This window comes from Mus caroli, unplaced genomic scaffold (genome assembly GCF_978045245.1).
Source record: "Mus caroli unplaced genomic scaffold, Mus_caroli_1 scaffold_34, whole genome shotgun sequence".
Lineage (NCBI taxonomy): Eukaryota > Metazoa > Chordata > Mammalia > Rodentia > Muridae > Mus > Mus caroli.
In genome coordinates, this window is record NW_028227289.1 from 1,805,699 (window position 1) to 1,822,469 (window position 16,771).

The 16,771-nt window shown below is 37.1% G+C and overlaps 1 protein-coding gene across 4 annotated transcripts in view; it reads left to right on the forward strand.

The window, feature by feature from the left end:
* LOC146999830 (ubiquitin carboxyl-terminal hydrolase 9Y) overlaps positions 1 to 16,771 on the forward strand; it is a 173,674-nt gene that overhangs the window by 129,337 nt on the left and 27,566 nt on the right. For 3 of the 4 annotated variants that reach the window (XM_085834416.1, XM_085834414.1, XM_085834417.1), the window contains 3 exons: positions 3,447 to 3,669; positions 6,142 to 6,362; positions 13,222 to 13,412. In XM_085834416.1, coding sequence (XP_085690542.1) covers positions 3,447 to 3,669; positions 6,142 to 6,362; positions 13,222 to 13,412 — 635 coding nt within the window. The remainder of the gene's footprint in view (positions 1 to 3,446; positions 3,670 to 6,141; positions 6,363 to 13,221; positions 13,413 to 16,771) is intronic. The other variant, XM_085834415.1, reaches the window with a different exon arrangement.

Consider the following 16,771-nt stretch of genomic DNA (forward strand, 5'->3'; position numbering starts at 1 on the left):
TTACATTCGTAAGTGTAAGTGCATGAATGTGCATACTGAAGTACATTTCTAGTTTTCTTCTTATTTGAAACCTAGGTTCCTTGTTTGTTCACTGCCAACAAGCGGTTTCCAAGAATTCTCCTTTTCTATGCCTCCAATCTTTAGAAAAACTGGGATTCCAGGCACTTAAAACTTTACATGGGTCCTAACGGGTTTCAAACTCAGAATCTTAAACCAGAACACATGTTTTTACTTACTAAATGGTCTTCCCCAGACCTGTTGTTGTTGTTGTTGTTGTTGTTGTTGTTGTTGTTGTTGTTGTCGTCGTTGTCGTTGTTGTTGTATATTTTCTTTACTTACATTTCTAATGTTATCCCCTTTCCTATTCCTCCCCCTCCCGGAAACCACCTATACCATCCCCCCTCCCCTGCTTCTATGAGTGTTCACCAAACCCACCCATCCACTTCTACCTCCCTACCCTCAAATTCCCCTACACTGGGGCATCAAGCTTTCACAGGATCAAGGATCTCTCCTCCCATTTGCCTGACACAGCCATCCTCTGCTATATATCCTCTGCTAGAGCCATGGATCCCTTTCAGGTGTATTCTCTAGTTGGTGGTTTAGTCCCTGGGAGCTCTGTGCGTGTGTAGTTGGTTGATATTATTGTTATTCCTATGGTGTTGCAAACCCCTTCACCTCCTCTCCTCCTTCTAACTCCTCCATTGGGGACCCCATTGGGAATCCCAAGGTCAGTCCAATGGTTGGATTGGAGCATCTGCCACTGTATTTGTCAGGCTCTGCCAGAGCCTCTCAGGGCTGACTTTTTTTAATTTAATTTTTTGTTTTGTTTTGAGTCTCTGAGTCCAAATAGTTCTGCCTGTTGGAAATTTATCTCTCTTTCTTGAGCTTGTGCAAAAAGAAAAAAAAAAAAAAACAGTTTAGCCATGACATTGTAAGTTCACCTACCATATCATGTCCAACATTCCACAGCTCTTATTCTCCAGTTCTTAAATTTCTGCTCCTTCATCCATGGTGTTCTCTGAGCCATAGAAACTTGATAAAGATATTGAGTTTAGGACTGGGAATTCAGTAGTTACTTATCCTGTATACTCTGACCAATTATGACTATCTGCATTACTTATCACTGCCAAAGAGGCTTCTCTGGCCAATGTTGAGGGAAGAATTGGTATACAAGAATACTCATTTAACAATAGTAGCCCTCTGTCCTGCTTCCTGCCCATTTTCCCTCCTCATTCTCTGACAGTAGGGCCTTAACCTCTCAAGACATGAGCTTTTGATAAGTTTACAGTGCCAAGCATGAATTTTCTTGCATAGAACAGGGCTCAGATCCAATCAAAAGGCAGTCATATCCAGAATCTCAGGCTAGTGTTGCACCAGTGTATACATCTTCCCTGTTAGGTCAGGTAACATCCAGTACCCAGAAGTGGGTAAGATGATATCATCTCTACCAAAGCAGTCTACACAGTGTATTCCAGCACTGTGAAAGTAACTTACAGGAAGTTTTCAGATCTATTTCAGTTTGCTGCCTTTATGTCTTGTAACCAAAGTATACTGTATCTTCTCCAAAATGATTTTAATATCTTGTTGTGGTCGGCATTCAGAAGCAGTAACAATAGCTTAGGTTGGTCTAGATAACTCTGTGGTCTCCTTGACTAAAGCTGCTCTGGGATTTTTTTTTTTTTTTTTTAATGACGATCTTTTGGGAAACATGTAGGACAGAGGATAAATGATGTCATGGATTTTATCAGACAGTATTTTTAGTGGCTCTTGCTGTGTCATTTCCCAACTTCTTAATTCATTTATTAAGATTCTTACAGTTTTAAGACAAGAAACCCATGAGGTGCTGAGAAGAAAATATATTCTTTTGTTTCAACATGAAATGTTCTGTAGATATCTGTTAAGTCCATTTGGTTCGTAACTTCTGTTAGTTTCACTGTGTCTCTGTTTAGTTTCTGTTTCCATGATCTGTCCATTGCTGAGTGTTGGGTGTTAAAAGTCTCCTTATTATTATATGAGGTTCAGTGTATGCTTTGAGCTTTAGTAAAGCTTCTTTTACAAATGGGGTACCCTTGCATTTGGGGTATAGATGCTCAGAATTGAGAGTTCCTCTTCGTGGTTTTTCCTTTGATGAGTATGTAGCACCCTTTTTTCATCTTTTTTGGTCACTTTTGGTTGAAAGTCTATTTTATTGGATACTAGAATTGCTGCTCCAGCTTCATTTCTTGGGGTCACTTGCTTGGAATAGCAAGTAGTGTGGTATAGCTGTATCCTGACAGGCTCTGCCAGAGCCTGACCAATACAGATGCTCACAGCCAAACATGATTCTGAGCACGGGAACCCCAATGGAAGAGTTAGGGGAAGCACAGAAGGAGCTGAAGGGTATTGCAACCCCATAGGAAGAACAATATCATCCAATCAGACTCCCACAGCTCCCAGGGATTAAACCACCAACCAAAGCATACACCTGGAGGGACCCATATATGTAGCAGAGCACGGCCTAGTCGGTCAGAAATGGGAGGAGAGGCCCTTGGTCCTATGGAGGCTCGATGACCCAGTCTAGTGTGTGGGCAGGTGGGGGAGTACTCTCATACAAGCAGTGTGTGGAGGGGGAGGGCACGGATGCTTGAGGAGGGGAAACTGGGAAGGGGGATAACATTTGAAATGTAAATAAATAACCAATAAAAATATGAAAAAAGACAAGAAATCCTATGTGCACTATTAGGTTTATAATAGGAGGGACTATAATTTATTTTCCCACACAATTAAATGTATTCCTCTTCCTCTTCTTGCCACCCCCTTCTCTTTCCATACAGTCCTCTTTTTACTATCTACCTTTGCTACAACCATACAAGATGGATGCTAATGAAAATTGTGCTCAAAATTTTCTTTTTGTTGGGTTTGTTTCTTATACATACATTCATACTTACATACAAAAATCTTGTGTTTTGTTCTTTGTTGTTTAGTTTGTTTTTCATGTCAGGGATTCTTTCTTTGTGTAGCCTTGGCTTTCCAGAAACTCACTCTGTAGACCAAACTTGCCTTGATTATAAAATCAGTTAGCATCCTTATATGATTGCTTTTTGCTACATCAGAATTCTTCCTGAGATTGTGTTCGAATGAGATTTTCTGTCTTCAAATACAGTTTTTTATTTTCTTTCTGTTCTTTCGATTTTGCTTTGTAAGTCAAAGAAAAAAAATTAACTTGAATATATGTCATTTTTATTTAAAATGAACTTAATGTTAATGATTTTTAGCTTACTTTTCATCTAAAAAAATCAAGGAATTCTTTTATTACTCTTACTTTTTGAGCATCTGAGACTGTTTTTGGGTTAAGTATTTAAGTCAATTGTCAAATCATTGTAAAAGTTCTTTCTTACAAGATATTTAGTTTTCTAAAAGTATATTTTTACTAGTATAATGTGTAATGTCTTTTTCTAACTCCTTAGGAATTAATTGATGATTTCATCTTCCCTGCATCCAAAGCTTACCTGCAATATATGAGAAGTGGGGAACTGCCAACCAAGCAAACCATTCCAGTCTGTGGTTCACCAGCTACAGTTAATGCTGGTTTTGAACTACTTGTAGCTTTGGCTTTTGGTTGTGTAAGGAATCTTAAACAGATAGTAAACTGTTTGACTGAACTGTTTTACATAGGCACACCAGTAACTAGTAAGTAAAATTTAAAATTCTTGTTTACTATGTCTCAGTATTTTATTGTTTAAAATTTAAGACATTTGTAAGCAGAAAATTTTTATATTGAATGCATCACTGGCATTAATTTAGTTTTTTAAATTAGCATAATAGATTTTATTTAATATTGTCATAAAACCTATACTCCAAAATCTCTAGAACCAGAACATTTAAACACTAGATATTGTGAAGAACTTCATATGCTAATGTAGAATGCTAAATGTTAATTGAGTTCTGATAATAAAATCATTTTTAAGATCCAAAGAGAATATTCAAGTGACTACTGTACATTCCCTGCCCTCAATATGGGTCTAGAGATTTTACTCAGAAAAGAAAGACAAACCAGGCATAGTGGTACATACCTTAATCCTCAGACTACAGAAAGTGGAGTAGAAGGATCATGAATTTGAGGCCACAAAGTGCTATATACGTAGCAGGATGGAAGACCACTGGGTACCATCGCATGTATCTAGGGTTTTGAGATATAAAAAATGGAGAGTTAGAGGTAGATACTTTAAGTACAGTGTCAGAATGTAAAATCATTACATTATTTTAGGAGGAAACCAATACTTAAATTATATAATTGGTAATACTCTCTAGAAGAAATTTTAAAACCTGAAAATGTGTTAGACTCTCTTTCAGAGTAAAAGCAGTTCTCCCATATATTTTGTTCTTGTATTAACTTAAACAGTAGATCTTTTGTATTCTGGATAACTAAGAATGAAAAAAATGATTTCTCAACATTAGTACTCATTTATTTGCCTGATAGATGTGCATTGCTGACATTTTCAAGTATACCAAAATACATAAGAAAAAGTATTGAATTTCTGTGGATTCCATGTTTCTGGTCCATAGATTGTGTATATGCAAGTTGTGCTTGCTCTGTCTGTCTCTCTCCTTTACATTGATTTAACCCACTCTACACAAAAGGAAATGTAAATGTTCTCAACTTTATTTTATCATCAATATTTTTTGTCAGCATTTGGAGGTCTAGATTACTTGAGGTTTGGTTTTGTTGTTAGTATTTTTCTTAAGACAGGATGTAAGTAGGCCTAGAACTTAATATGTGGGGCAAGCTCACCTTGAACTCATGGAGTTTGATATCCCAATGACTCCCAAATACTGAGAATAAAGGTGTATAACACTAAGCTTAGTTAGAGGTCTGATTCTAATTATTTAATGGTATAACTTTCAATTTAATATATTTTTAATTTATGCTATATTCATAACTTTCAATTTAATATATTTTTAATTTATGCTATATTCTTAATTTGTGATATATTCTTAACTTGTGTAATTTACTTACAAATTATTGATGATCCTTAAATTGCTTTTCATTTTTTCTAAGTACAGGGAATTTAAATGATACACTTTTCTTACATTGATTTCAGTTATTTTGTCTCCTCTCATGGCAATAACAAAACTATGGATCTAAACCACTTTGGGGTTTGAATAACAATTTCATTGGGGTTGACTGAGACCACCAAAAACAGACATTTCATTACAATTCATAATAGTAACAAAATTACAGTAGTGAAATTAAGTTTATAGTTTGAGGTCACCACAACATAAATATTTAAGGGTCACAGCTTTAGGAAGGTTAAAGACCACTGAACTGATCTAGACAAAGCAAAAAAAAAAAAATTAACTTTATCATGTGGAAAAGTAAATGTTTATGTGAAAGAATTTTATTAGTAGTAGAACTTTGGTTTGAAACTAGATAATTTTACATACTAAAAAACTAAGAAGATTGTAATGTTTTATTTATATATAATAGTTTTGTCCATAGTAAATTCAACATACTAATTTTAAAGGTACTAAAGTATTTGTACTCTTTATTCCTTTAATTACAGAAATTTAGTATTAAATTCTACCTTGTACTTTGTACTTTCCTAGAACTACTGTTCTAGGAAAAGTGTAAATTAAAGTAGTATTAATAAAAGTATGAACTCAATTGGGCTCATGTTACTAAAAAAAAATTTTAGTGTTCTAAATTATCTCTCACATTTAAAAAAAAAAAAAAGTTGTTTCTCATCAATATGGACTAACCAGTACCCTCAGAGCTCCTTGGAACTATACCACCAACCAAAGAGTACACATGATGGGACTCATGGCTCCAGCTGCATATGTAGCACAGGATGGCCTAATCAGTCATCAGTGGGAGGAGAGGCCCTTGGTCCTTTGAAGGTTCTATGCCCCGTATAGAGGAAGGCCAGGATCAAGAATGTGAGTGGGTGGGTTGTGGAGCAGGGGAAGGGGGAGGGGATAGGGGATTTTCAGAGGAGGAATTAGGAAAGGGGATAACATTTGAAATGTAAATAAAGAAAATATCTAATAAAAAATATTAAAGAATTTTTAAAAGTTGTTTCTTATATTGATTTCCTAGCCTAAAGGTGGTATAAGTTGAAAGAATCATTTTCATAATGTGAACATTTTGTTTTCATATCTCAGCTTGTGAAGCCCTTGGTGAATGGGAATATTTACCCCCTGTTGGGCCCCGCCCACCAAAAGGATTTGTGGGACTGAAAAATGCTGGTGCTACTTGTTATATGAACTCTGTGATCCAACAGCTATACATGATTCCTTCAATCAGGAACAGTATTCTTGCAATTGATAGCATATGGAGTGATACAAATGAAGATATATTCAAAGGTGAAAAGCAGGACAGTGAGGTAAGTATTAATCAAGTTTCATTTTATTTTTCAAAATTCTAAGGCTGTTATTCTTATTCTTTTTTTATTATATATTTTCCTCAATTACATTTCCAATGCTATCCCAAAAGTCTCCCATGCCCTCCCCCCATTCCCTTACCCACCCATTCCCACTTTTTGGCCCTGGCCTTCCCCTGTAGTGGGGCATATAAAGTTTGCATGTCCAATGGGCCTCTCTTTCCAGTGATGGCCGACTAGGCCATCTTTTGATACATATGCAGCTAGAGTCAAGAGCTCCAGGGTACTGGTTAGTTCATAATGTTGTTCCAACTATAGGGTTGCAGATCCCTTTAGCTCCTTGGATACTTTCTCTAGCTCCTCCATTGGGGGACCTGTGATCCATCCAATAGCTGACTGTGAGCATCCACTTATGTGTTTGCTAGGCCCCGGTCTAGTCTCACAAGAGACAGCTATATCAGAGTCCTTTCAGCAAATGCTTGCTAGTGTATGCATTGGTGTCATCATTTGGAGGCTGATTATGGGATGGATCCCTGGATATGGCAGTCGCTAAATGGTCCATCCTTTTATCTCTGGTCCAAACTTTGTCTCTGTAACTCCTTCCATGGCTGATTGTTCCCAATTCTAAGAAGGGGCAAAGTGTCCATACTTTGGTCTTCATTCTTCTTCAGTTTCATGTGTTTTGAAAATTGTATCTTATATCTTGGGTATTCTAAGTTTCTGGGCTAATATCGATTTAGTACATATCATTTGAGTTCTTTTGTGTTTGTGTTACCTTACTCAGGATGATGCCCTCCAGGTCCATCCATTTGCCTAGGAATTTCATGAATTCATTCCTTTTAATAGCTGAGTAGTACTCCATTGTATAAATGTACCACATTTTTCTGTATCCATTCCTCTGTTGAGGGGCATCTGGGTTCTTTCCAGCTTCTGGCTAATATAAATAAGGCTGCTATGAACATATTGGAGCATGTGTCCTTCTTACTGGTTGGAACATCTTCTGGATATATGCCCAGAAGAGGTATTGCGGGATCCTCCGGGAACCACCAGACTGATTTCCAGAGTGGTTGTACAAGTTTGCAATCCCACCAACAATGGAGGAGTGTTCCTCTACCTCCACATCCTCGCCAGCATTTGCTGTCACCTGAATTTTTCATCTTAGCCATTCTGACTGCTGTGAGATGGAATCTCAGGGTTGTTTTCATTTACATTTCTCTGATAATTAAGGATGCTGAACATTTTTTCAGGTGATTCTCAGCCATTCCATATTCCTCAGGTGAGAATTCTTTGTTTAGCTCTGAGCCCCATTTTTTAATATAGTTATTTGATTTTCTGGAGTCCACCTTCTTGAGTTCTTTATATATATTGGATATTAGTCCCCTATCTGATTTAGGATAGGTAAAGATCCTTTCCCAATCTGTTCGTGGCCTTTTTGTCTTATTGACAGTGACTTTTGTCTTGCAGAAGCTTTGCAGTTTCATGAGGTCCCATTTGTCAAACCTCAATCTTACAGCACAAGGCATTGCTGTTCTATTCAGGAATTTTCCCCCTGTGCCCATATCTTCCAGGCTTTGCCCCACTTTCTCTTCTATAAGCTTCAGTGTCTCTGGTTTTATGTGGAGTTTCTTGATCCACTTAGATTTGACCTTAGTACAAGGAGATAGGAATGGATCGATTCCCATTCTTCTACATGATACTCACCAGTTGTGCCAGCACCATTTGTTGTAAATGCTGTCTTTCTTCCACTGGATGTTTTTAGCTCCCTTGTCGAAGATCAAGTGACCGTAGGTGTGTGGGTTCATTTCTGGGTCTTCAATTCTATTCCATTGGTCTATTTGTCTGTCACTATACCAGTACCATGCAGTTTTTATCACAATTGCTCAGTAGTAAAACTTTAGGTCAGGCATGGTGATTCCACCAGAGGTTCTTTTATCCTTGAGAAGAATTTTTGCTATCCTAGGTTTTTTGTTATTCCAGATGAATTTGCAGATTGCTCTTTCTAATTCGTTGAAGAATTGAGTTGGGATTTTGAAGGGGATTGCATTGATCTGTAGATTGCTTTTGGCAAGATAGCCATTTTTACAATATTGATACTGCCAATCCATGAGCATGGGAGATCTTTCCATCTTCTGAGATCTTCTTTAATTTCTTTCTTCAGAGACTTGAAGTTCTTATCATACAGATCTTTCACTTCCTTAGAGTCACCCCAAGGTATTTTATATTATTTGTGACTATTGAGAAAGGTGTTGTTTCCCTAACTTCTTTCTCAGCCTGTTTATTCTTTGTGTAGAGAAAGGCCATTGATTTGTTTGAGTTAATTTTATATCCAGCTACTTCACCGAAGCTGTTTATCAGGTTTGGGAGTTCTCTGGTTGAATTTTTAGGGTCACTGATATATACTATCATATTATCTGCAAAAAGTGTTATTTTGACTTCATCTTTTCCAATTTGTATCTCCTTGATCTCATTTTGTTGTCAAATTGCTCTGGCTAGACTTCAGTACAACGTTGAATAGGTAGGGAGAAAGTGGGCAGCCTTGTCTAGTCCCTGATTTTAGTGGGATTGCTTCCAGCTTCTCACCATTTACTTTGATGTTGGCTACTGGTTTGCTGTAGATTGCTTTTATCATGTTTAGGTATGGGCCTTGAATTCCTGATCTTTCAAGACTTTTATCATGAATGGGTGTTGGATCTTGTCTAATGCTTTTTCCATGTCTAAGAAGATGACCATGTGGTTTTGACTTTGAGTTTGTTCATATAATGGATTACATTGATGGATTTCCGTATATTAAACCATCCCTGCATCCCTGGAATAAAACCTACTTGGTCAGGATGGATGATTGTTTTGATGTGTTCTTGGATTCGGTTAGCAAGAACTTTATTGAGGATTTTTGCATCAATATTCATAAGGGATATTGGTCTGAAGTTTTCTATCTTTGTTGGGTCTTTTTGTGGTTTAGGTATCAGAGTAGTTGTGGCTTCATAGAATGAGTTGGGTAGAGTACCTTCTACTTCTATGTTGCAGAATAGTTTGTGCAGAACTAGAATTAGATCTTCTTTGAAGGTCTGATAGAACTCTGCACTAAACCCATCTGGTCCTGGGCTTTTTTTGGCTGGGAGACCATTAATGACTGCTTCTATTTCTTTAGGGGATATGGGACTGTTTAGATCGTTAACTTGATCCTGGTTTAACTTTGGTACCTGGTATCTGTCTAGAAATTTGTCCATTTTGTCCAAGTTTTCCAGTTTTGTTGAGTATAGCCTTTTGTAGAAGGATCTGATGGTGTTGTGGATTTTTTTTCAAAAAAAAGGGGGGGTTGTTGTTATGTCTACCTTTTCCTTTCTGATTTTGTTAATTAGAATGCTGTCCCTGTGCCCTCTAATGAGTCTGCCTGAGGGTTTATCTATCTTGTTGATTTTCTCAAAGAACCAGCTCCTCGTTTGGTTTATCCTTTGAATAGTTTTTCTTGTTTCCACTTCGTTGATTTCGCCCCTGAGCTTGATTATTTCCTGCCGTCTATTCCTCTTGGGTGAATTTGCTTCCTTTTTTTCTAGAGCTTTTAGGTGTGTTGTCAAGCTGCTAGTGTGTGCTCTCTTTTTAGTTTCTTTTTGGAGGCACTCAGAGCTATGAGTTTCCCTCTTAGAAATGCTTTCATTGTGTCCCATAGGTTTGGTATGTTGCGGCTTCATTTTCATTAAACTCTGAAAAGTCTTTAATTTCTTTCTTTATTCCTTCCTTGACCAAGGTATCATTGAGAAGAGTGTTGTTCAGTTTCCATGTGAATGTTGGCTTTCCATTATTTATGTTGTTATTGAAGATCAGCCTTAGTCCATGGTGATCTGATAGGATGCATGGGACAATTTCAATATTTTTGTATCTGTTGAGGTCTGTTTTGTGACCAATTATGTGGTCAATTTTGGAGAAGGTACCATGAGGTGCTGAAAAGAAGGTATATCCTTTTGTTTTAGGATAGAATGTTCTGTAGATATCTGCCAGATCCATTTGATTCATAATTTCTCTTAGTTTCACTGTGTCCCTGTTTAGTTTCTGTTTCCATGATCTGTCCATTGGTGAAAGTGGTGTGTTGAAGTCTCCCACTATTATTGTATGAGGTGCAATGTGTGTTGTTAGAGTTGGCATTCTGTTCTTGTGGCAGTCTTCTTTTAGGTTTGTTAAGGGATTAGTTTCTTGCTTTTTCTAGGGCGTGATTTCCGTCCTTGTATTTTTTTTTCTGTTATTATCCTTTGAAGGGCTGGGTTCATTGAAACATAATGTGTGAATTTGGTTTTGTCGTGGATAACTTTGGTTTCTCCATCTATGGTAATTGAGAGTTTGGCCGGGTATAGTAGCCTGGGCAGGCATTTGTGTTCTCTTAGGGACTGTATAACATCTGTCCAGGATCTTCTAGCTTTCACGGTCTCTGGTGAAAAGTCTGGTGTAATTCTGATAGGCCTGCCTTTATATGTTACTTGACCTTTCTCCCTTACTGCTTTTAATATCCTCTCTTTATTTAGTGCATTTGTTGTTCTGATTATTATGTGTCAGGAGGAATTTCTTTTCTGGTCCAGTCTATTTGGAGTTCTGTAGGCTTCTTTCTTGTATGTTCATGGGCATCTCTTTCTTTAGGTTTGGGAAGTTTTCTTCTAAAATTTTGTTGAAGATATATGCTGGCCCTTTAAGTTGAAAACCTTCATTCTCATCTACTCCTATTATCCGTAGGTTTGGTCTTCTCATTGTGTCCTGGATTTCCTGGATGTTTTGAGTTAGGATCTCTTTACATTTTGTATTTTCTTTGATTGTTGTGCTGATGTTCTCTATGGAGTCTTCTGCACCTGAGATTCACTCTTCCATCTCTTGAATTCTGTTGCTGATTCTCGCATCTATGGTTCCAGATTTTTTTCCTAGGTTTTCTATCTCCAGTGTTGCCTCACTTTGGGTTTTCTTTATTGTGTCTACACCCCTTTTTAGGTCTTGCATGGTTTTATTCAATTCCATCACCTATTTGGTCGTGTTTTCCTGCAATTCTTTAAGGTCTTCTACCTGTTTAGCTGTGTTCTTCTGTATTTCTTTAAGTGAGTTAATAAAGTCCTTCTAGATGTCCTCTACCATCATCATGAGATATGCTTTTAAATCCGGGTCTAGCTTTTCAGTTGTATTGGGGTGCCCAGGACTAGGTGGGGTGGGAGTGCTGTGTTCTGATGATGGTGAGTGGTCTTGATTTTTGTTATTAGGATTCTTACGTTTGCCTTTTGCCATCTGGTAATCTCTGGAGCTAGTGATTATAGTTGTCTCTGGTTAGAGCTTGTTCCACGGGTGATTATGTTAGCCTCTATCAGTAGACCTGGGAGACTAGCTCTCTCCTTAGTTTCAGTGGTCAGAGTACTCTCTGCAGGCAAGCTCTCCTTTTGCAGGGAAGGTGCCCAGATATCTGGTGTACGAACCTGCCTCCTGGCAGAAGTTGTGTTCCACTCACCAGAGGTCTTAAGATCCTGAGGGGGTCCTTGGGGGTGTCTGGAGACTCCGTGAGCAAGGAACCTTGGTGCTTGCATGGACCAGAAGGGATTTGTGCCCCTGATCAGGCCGGGTTATCTGCTTCCCTAATTAATACAGTCTCAGGTCCAGCAAGATTGGATTGGAGCAGACACTGTGTTCCACTCACCAGAGGTCTTAAGATCCTGTGGGAGATCCTGTGGGGGTCCTTGCGGGTGTCCGGAGGCTCCGCGGGCAAGGAACCCCAGTGCTGGAGACTGGTATTCTTATTCTTATTCTCCCTGTGGAGAAAAGTTTATTGTACTGTATTTGATAATAGTGGCAGAATATCTGATTTAGTATCTTTGGCATAGTATAGTTCCCCATTATATAATACAGAGTGAGAAGTCCAGTTATGCTGTTTGAAATTTAAGCTAGTAGACCATGTTACTTCTCAATTGTTGACTTCAGTACAGATAAAGATGTGTAATTATGCTAGCTAGAAGTATAAGGTGCAGACAAAATATAAAACTTTAAATAAAACCTCAGTTTTGTTCTTAGTCATTTTATATTTCATGTTGTCCATACTACAGTATGTTGCCAGCTTGTATACCTGTTTCTCTTTTCTGGTCATGAATATATCTTATAAAGTCCAAGTATAAAACAAAGATTATAAAAAGATCTGTATAGTTATGTGTATAAAATCACTAAATTGTGCTACAAAGAGATTTCTTTGCTACTACAATTCCTCTTAATAGCCATAAAATTGGGTGTTAATTTTTCTCATGTCATGTATTTTAAAATACAATGAATGTGGCATTGTTCTCTCAAATGATATTGAATACTGGAAATTTTGTAATTTTTCCCATGAATCTTCTAAAGCCATTCATTTGTTTCCAATCCTGTCTACTTGACCAAAATTTAGACTATTACCCTCAATCAATGTTCAGAATATTTTTTATAATTACTGTTTGTATTGTATTTGTTTCGGGTTGAGGTGCTATGCATACACATGAAGAATCTAGGGTACATTCTCAAGTATGTTACTCTATCTCAGTTTGCCTCTCATGAGACAGGATTTCTCATTAAACAGTAAGCCCATCCGTTTTGCTGGCTTATTTGCCAGAGAGCTGTATCTGCCCCCAAATTCTGGCATACAAGGCATACTCAACCCATGCACTGCTTTTTATATAGGTATGCTGTTATCCATCATACTATCTCCCAACTGCATTTTAATATTTCATTACATCTGAAGGAGTTCATGACATTCTACTTAGAAATAAATATGTAATTGTATAAATTGAAATGGGTTTTACAAATAGGAAATTCAAAATAATGTAAGTCATTTATTCACTATGTGGTATCTTTTATTTGACTACATGATGTACACTAGAATAATGTTGATCCCAGAGATGATGTGTTTGGATATCCTCATCAATTTGAAGATAAACCAACATTAAGTAAAGTAGAAGATCGGAAAGAGTACAACATTGGTGTTTTAAAACACCTTCAGATAACCTTTGGACATTTAGCTGCTTCTCAACTACAATACTATGTGCCAAGAGGATTTTGGCAACAATTCAGGTAAATTATAGGTAGATTTCATTGAATATCCTTAAACTTTTAAACATATACATTAGGATGTATATTTGTAATATTTAAATAATGGTAGAATTCCCACTGTAGTTTTTAAACAGTTTTTTCCTTACTATATTCAAATAGTAAAATGTAAATATTGTCATAATATAAAGAAACTATTCTATTCTATGCTGTCAGAAAGTATGGGGCTATTTTATGTTTTGTTTTGTATTTGTTTTTATTCTGTAACTCATATAAAATAAAATATTAAAGTACAATTATATGGAACTGATACTTCTAAACTAAAGCAAATATCAGATTATTTTATCAGATATTTCTGAATTTATAACCTTTAAGGGTGTGATTTTCTTTTTTTGCTATGTCTTTGTTTTGCTTGTAATGTCTTTTATGAGGCATGAATTTGTGTATAGCTCAGGCTGATCTTGAACCCTGTGCAGCCGAAACTGGTCTTGAACTATTCTACTCATTGCTCTCCAAATATGGTATTACAAATATTATTCATCATGCTAGAATTTCAACACTTTAAATAGTTTTTTTAATAAAGATGATTATGACCTATCATAATACTTAAAGTTTTTAATATCACTAAATATACCATAATCTATCTTTCTCCCTCTCCCTCTCCCTCTCCCTCTCCCTCTCCCTCTCCCTCTCCCTCTCCCTCTCCCTCTCCCTCTCCTCCCTCTCCCTCTCCCTCTCCCTCTCCCTTCTCCCTCTGCCTCTCCCTCTCCCTCTCCCTCTCCCTCTCCCTCTCCCTCTCCCTCTCCCTCTCCCTCTCCCTCTCCCTCTCCCTCTCCCTCTCCCTCTCCCTCTCCCTATCCCTATCCCTATCCCTATCCCTATCCCTATCCCTATCCCTTCTCCCTCTCCCTCTCCCTCTGCCTCTGCCTCTGCCTCTGCCTCTGCCTCTCCTTATCCTCCCTCTCCCTCTCCCTCTCTTCACACACCCTGACCCTCTCCCTCTCCCTCTCCCTCTCCCTCTCCCTCTCCCTCTCCCTCTCCCTCTCCCTCTCCCTCTCCCTCTCCCTCTCCCTCTCCCTCTCCCTCTCCCTCTCCCTCTCCATCTCCCACAAAGACACACACAGTGAATTTTAAGAAGCTTAGTTTGGGATCCATTTGCTACAGTTTGCTACCTTATCTTTTGAGTCTCTTAAGTCAGGTTAACTTAGTTTTTGATAAATTATTTCATTGAGTTTGGCTTTATTGTGGTTTTTTTTTAATTTGGAAATGATTATTTGATTTTGTTTTTCTAATGATAAAACCAATAAGTTTACCCTTGATATTTCCCTCAGTATTTATGTTCAAGTTACAGTCCAGCTTTTTCCTTTTTAGGAAAGGGACTTTAATATCTTAGTTGGGATTTCTATTGCTTTGCTAAAACACCATAAACAGCTTGAGGGAGAAAGTTTTACCTCAGGTTACAGTGTTCTCCAATGCTGCAGAAAGTCAGGACAGCAACTCAAATAAGGCAGGAGAATGCATACACAAATATGAAGCAGATTCCACAGAGAAGTGTTGCTTATTATCTTGTTCCTCCTGGCTTCCTCAGCAACCAGGACTATCAGCCAAGATGTGGCACCATCCACATTGAGTCAGACATCAATTAGGAAAATGCTACATTCACCAATCTAGTATTTCCCAGTTGCGGTTTCCTTTCTCAAAATAAACCATCTGTGCCAAGCTGACATAAAACTAACACAAGAATTTATTTATTTCATTCAGGTACAGCTCTGTTAATTTAAAGGTCATTTAAAATCTTCTAATTATGGCCACTTTTTTTGTTCTATTCAGAGCATGTTCTTTAAATATATGCTTTATTTTCCTTTCATAATCAAATTTGACACATCTTATATGTTTCAGTATAAGTTCCCATCGTACATAGGTGAACTGCTAGTATATACATCAAAAGAGTGAAGTTTATATTCAAGAGTAGCATAGAGCTCTGTAGCATAATTTATGCCTTGTTCTCTGCCTATTTCTGTTCTTTTTGTTTTTATTTTGGGTTTTTTGTTTTGTTTTGTTTTTTTGCTTCCTTTTAAGTCAACATTTCTGTTCTTCCATATTATTCCCAATTTTTCCTAAAAATATTCCACTTATTTGTCCGTGTACAATTACAAAGTAATTATATAATAGTTGAGGAGAAAAGCCACACAATTTGGCCTTTTGAAAAACATCTGTATTTCAAGATACTAAAGTGTAAGCTTTTTTTTTTTATTTAAACGTAATGTATTTGAGGCCTCCCAGTCATCTTTTTGTGATGATAATACGGGGTATGCCGATACTATTCATTCATACTATTATACTAGACATAAAATATGTTTTAGTGTTTATGTGCCATAAATTTCAAATAACAAAACATTCAAATAATAAAAGAAAAACTATTGTAATCATTAAAAATTTACACTTAATACATTTTTGTGTTTTGTGCATCCATGAGTGGTGGTTCACTCCAGTAATCCAAGCACTGGGCTTTCATAATTTTTTAAAGCTCAAATATGCATAAATTCATTTATTCAAAATAAATCTATAGAGTACGTATGTATAAGAATATAGAATAAACAATATAAAAATACTCAATAAAATTCTTGCAAACTGAATCCAAGAACATCGTGATCAAGTAGGCTTCATCCCAGGGATGCAAAAATCCTTCAACATAATCTACTATATAAACAAACTCAAAGACAAAAACCACATGATCATCTCGTTAGATGCTGAGAAAGCATTCAACACCCATTCAGGATAAAAGTTGGTAAGATCAGAAGTTCAAGGCCCATACCTAAACATAATAAAAGCAATCTACATCAAACCAGTAGCCAACATCAAAGTAAATGGAGAGAAACTTAAAACAATCCCACAAAAACCAGAACCAGACAAGGCTTCACCTCTCTCCCTACCTATTCAACATAGTACTTGAAGTCCTAGCCAAAGCAATTAGACAACAAAAGGAGATAAAAGGGATACAAATTAGAAAGGAAGAAGTCAAAATAGCACTTTTTGCAGATGATATGATAGATATATAAGGGACTCCCAAAAATTCCCCCAGAGAACTTCTAAACCTGATAAACAGCTTCAGTGCAGTAGCTGGATATAAAATTAACTCAAATCAGTGGCCTTTCTCTACACAAAGGATAAACAGGCTGAGAAAGAAATTAGGGAAACAACACCTTTCACAAGAGTCACAAATAATATAAAATAACTTGGGGTGACTCTAACTAAGAAAGTGAAAGATCTGTATGATAAGAACTTCAAGTCTCTGAAGAAAGAAATTGAAGATCTCAGAAGGTGGAAAGATCTCCCATTGGTCATCAATGGGAGGAGAGGCCCTTGGTCCTGTGAAGGTTCTA